We start from the raw sequence: 4,143 nt of genomic DNA on the forward strand, positions 1-4,143 counted from the left end.
ATAAAACATGCTGAGAGACAGAACCTATGAACCTTACATTTTCATTTCATCAAATGGCATTGTTTTTTTAAGGCTTAACTCTTATGAGCCCAACCAGCAGTACTATGAATAAGAAGGCTCTCTTTACATGGCCCCTCAAATGGACTGAAAGTCTCTTGAGCCAGACAGCCATATGGAGACAGGAAGGTTATTGTAAGTTACCTTTCGTACAAGGACCTTTGTCACCTGAACTTTTTAAGTAAAGCAAATCTTGTGCTTTAGATTCCTAACTATGGAAGAACGTTCTGCACTCAAAATTTCTTTATTCTAGAAAGAGAATATCACTGATTACTAAGAAGCATTTACCTAGCAACCTATCTATTCCTCCAGATAGCAATGTAAAGAAAACATTTAACATAACTGACCCCATTTACTCATTCTTATCCTCATCTCTCAGTTCAGTCCTAGAAAACATACTGTTTAGATAACCAAATAACTAAGCTGCTGCTAAGTCTCATGTCAGCTGCAACTGCAAATATTTTTTATTTGGTAGGGTAATACCCTCTTGCAGGAAAGTAGGAATTTTAAAAGGCAGCTTATATTCCATAAATCACTTCTGTAGATTTATTATCAAATATTTCATGGGATTTGGATATGGAATCGAATTTCAGTATTAAAAAAATAAATTCAAAACTACTATTTCTTTACAGCTATAAGACCTAATCTTTAATGTTCTCTTAAAAGCAGAAAGATAACAAAGGGAAGAATGTTGCTGGTGTTGCCAAAGCAAACTCCATTAACAGTGGTGATACCCTTGGGCTTCCCTGGTGGCCCAGTGGTTAAGAATCCTCCTGCCAGTGCAGGAGGGGACACAGGTTCGAGCCGTGGTACAGGAAGATTCCCACATGCTGTGGAGCAACTGAGCCCGTGCGCCACAACTACTGAGCCTGCACTCTAGAGCCCACGAGCCACAGCTACTGAAGCCCACACGCCTAGAGCCCGTGCTCCGCAACAAGAGAAGCCACCGCAATGAGAAGCCCGCCGCACACTGCTCGCTGTAACTAGAGAAAGCCCACGCGCAGCAACAGAAACCCAATATGCAGCCAAAAAATAAAATTAATTTTTTTTAAAAAGTAAAAGATTAAAAACAGTTGCGATACCCAAGTAAACTGTCAAAGACATTACTGACAGCAACAGAGTAGGACTGACACACCAGTGCATAAATCAGCAAGGCCCAACCTACGAACTCACTTACATCTGAAGAATTTACTTGTCACTTTGGTGGGGAGAAAGCATTAAGATAGAATTCATATCTAAAAGTCAAAACTACTTAAAGCAAATATAAATTAAATAAGCCCTGTCACCATCCACAGGTTTGTCTCCTAAAATTTTAGGCACAAAATAATCTATAACACTGACATCCATCTTAATTTTCAGAGGAGGGCAAGGGAAGGAGACAACTATTGCATAAACTCACAAGTTACCTTTTAAAATTAAGACATACCAATTTTGCAACAAATGTAGAAAAGTACTTATAGAAGAGGGAAAAAAGCTTCGTTTATTGTAAAGTCAGGTAAACTTAGGTACACAGCCCAGTATCATACATTTATAGTTCATTCACAGGTTACCTTTGGCGTAACTTACTGGATTCCATGATAAGGGTCTAAAATGCTTCCCGATTGAATTTAAGATTTTCTAAATCTAGAGGGCTAAAGGGACATTGGTCCACTGCTGTCAAAATTCAATGAGAAATAAATGTTAATGTGTGTGTTTAATTTCCATCTAAACTTTCTATTCAATAGCTCTTAAAATTTTTTTAAACCCCTGCATCATTTCTAAAAGGATTAAGGCAAACTGCTTTTTTTTGAATTTTGTTAAAATTCAAAATAAAGCTTTTTCAAAAGATCTAAATGAAACTTCTGTATACAAATTTGTTTAAAACTCTTAGGATCACAAAACTGCTATTGCCAACTATAGACTTCACAGTTACTCTAGGTAGATAAAACATATTCTCCCTTCTTTTAAAGATGAAAATAAAATGGCTAGATCAGTTTTCTACTATTAAAAAGCTGTGAACCTGATAACATGTGTGTTATAGTATAGTCTCTCAAAACGATGCTTAGTCCTTATATCTTACTTGCCTATGTATGCGTTATGTTGTTTTCCCAAAAAAAGCAAAAAAAAAAAAAAAAAAAAAAAACAGATCCAGTGGGAGAAAGAATGTTTAATAAATGGTATTGAAAGAAATAGATATCTGTTTGGAATAAAAATAAAATTAAATCCTTATACCTTGTACCATGTAGAAAAATACATATATTACTGATGGATTTAAGAGTAAAAAATAAAAATGCAAGTACCCAAAATTTTACATACAATTTTAGGGAGTTCACAGACTCCCTAAAGCCCATCCGTGGATCTCAGATTACCTAGAAGAGGAACTGTTAATCATAACTTCTATTAAAATTTCAATGCCAAATACCAGGTGTGTTTTCAAGATCAAGTCACATGAAACAAATGAAGATGAACACATTAACTCATTGTTGTAACTTTATAAAATCTCCAAACTGGAACTAGAAACAGAGGCATATCAATACAAATGGACAATGACTTAAAAAAAAAAATACCAGTTTAAATAAGTTTGAGTGCATATTGTACAAGTGTATCCATATGTCTGTTAGCCTTTCAGAAATATAAAATCAGCTAAATCTGTAGTACTTAAAATTTAATATATGCAATGTTATTCTCAAACTTGATTAAAATACTTAATAAATACAAGTTATGTTTAATACGAACAACTGCAACATACTTAAACATCTAAACATATAATAGGAATTCTATAATATTAAAATGCAATACTTTCACCTGCATTAATCTCATACACAATGGAAAAATACTTGCAGATAATTAGCATTAAGAATGCAAATATATTTTCACTGTGGAAGAAAAATAAGATTAGAAATCATATATTTGTGTAATCTACAAGAAAGCTGTAGATAGTCTACATTATGATATTCTATTTAAAATGAAAGCAATTCAATATTTAAGTTTACAACAAATTTACTCAAGGCAAAATATTTATTACAGAACAGGATATTGAATCAAAGTAAGCAAGGCAACATTAGATGAACCATTTTAGTTCTTTTTTAAAATGAAGTGTAGCTTTGAAGTTGTAATAAAGGTAAACATAAATTCTAACATGCTCTTCTCTTCTTATAAATGGGATGATGTAGAAAAGCAAAGCTTCAATGTATAGGGATTGGAACCATCTGTAAAATTTAAAAAACAAAGTTAATAGTTCCCTTAAATTTTCATGATTACCTTGAGTTAGCAGAGTAAATTATTGGGTTGGCCAAAAAGTTCATTCAGCTTTTTCCGTAACATCTTACAGAAAAACCTGAATGAACTTTTTAACCGACCCAATATTTCACCTTTTTATAGTATTGGAAGAAGGAAAATTTTTATGTAAGGTAAGGGCAAGATTACTTTCGTTCATACCTACTAGCAGGTAAGCTCCATGAGGGCTGGAACTTTGTCCATTTTTACATTCCTATTGTTCTAAACATTATTTGACACATAGGAGGCTCTCGTAATTTTTTTTAGTGAATTAGTCATTACAGATAAATAGTATCAGGATTAGGCTTATCTAAGTCCATTAGCAAAACTACTTTGCAGAAAATATTACCAATGGTAATTACTCTATAAAAGTTAATTCAAATATAGCTTGGGAAATGGGATAAGACTGGAATGTATAAGAAGATATCAATGAGCTGAAAAAGTTCCAGGAGAGCAAGTATTAAATCTCTGATCATCAACGGGGCATATGAATTTTAAAATTGCTAAAAAAAAAGGTATAATCCACAAAAATACTTCCATTTTATACATTCCTCTTTAACTTTTCAGAACAGGCAGAAATAATTCTGGTATCTTAATGTACCAGAATTTTAGTATTAAAAGTTATCACTCCTTAAGGAAAAAAAATTCCTATAAAAGAAAAAGCATATACATCAACAAATATTGGGCTTCCCTGGTGGCACAGTGGTTGAGAGTCCGCCTCCCGATGCAAGGGACACGGGTTCGTGCCCCGGTCCGGGAAGATCCCATATGCCGCAGAGCAGCTGGGCCCGTGAGCCATGGCCGCTGAGCCTGCGCGTCCGGAGCCTGTGC

General features: G+C 34.2%; 1 protein-coding gene across 1 annotated transcript in view; it reads right to left on the bottom strand.

Annotated features, from left to right (window-relative positions):
* Window positions 1-1,519: 1,519 nt before the first annotated feature.
* Window positions 1,520-4,143, bottom strand: part of HNRNPLL (heterogeneous nuclear ribonucleoprotein L like) — a 39,687-nt gene continuing 37,063 nt past the window's right edge. The window contains exon 13 of the mRNA XM_055089129.1: window positions 1,520-3,245. Coding sequence (XP_054945104.1) covers window positions 3,190-3,245 — 56 coding nt within the window. The 3' untranslated portion in view covers window positions 1,520-3,189. The remainder of the gene's footprint in view (window positions 3,246-4,143) is intronic.

The sequence above is a fragment of the Physeter macrocephalus genome, chromosome 12, assembly GCF_002837175.3.
Source record: "Physeter macrocephalus isolate SW-GA chromosome 12, ASM283717v5, whole genome shotgun sequence".
Taxonomy (NCBI): domain Eukaryota; kingdom Metazoa; phylum Chordata; class Mammalia; order Artiodactyla; family Physeteridae; genus Physeter; species Physeter macrocephalus.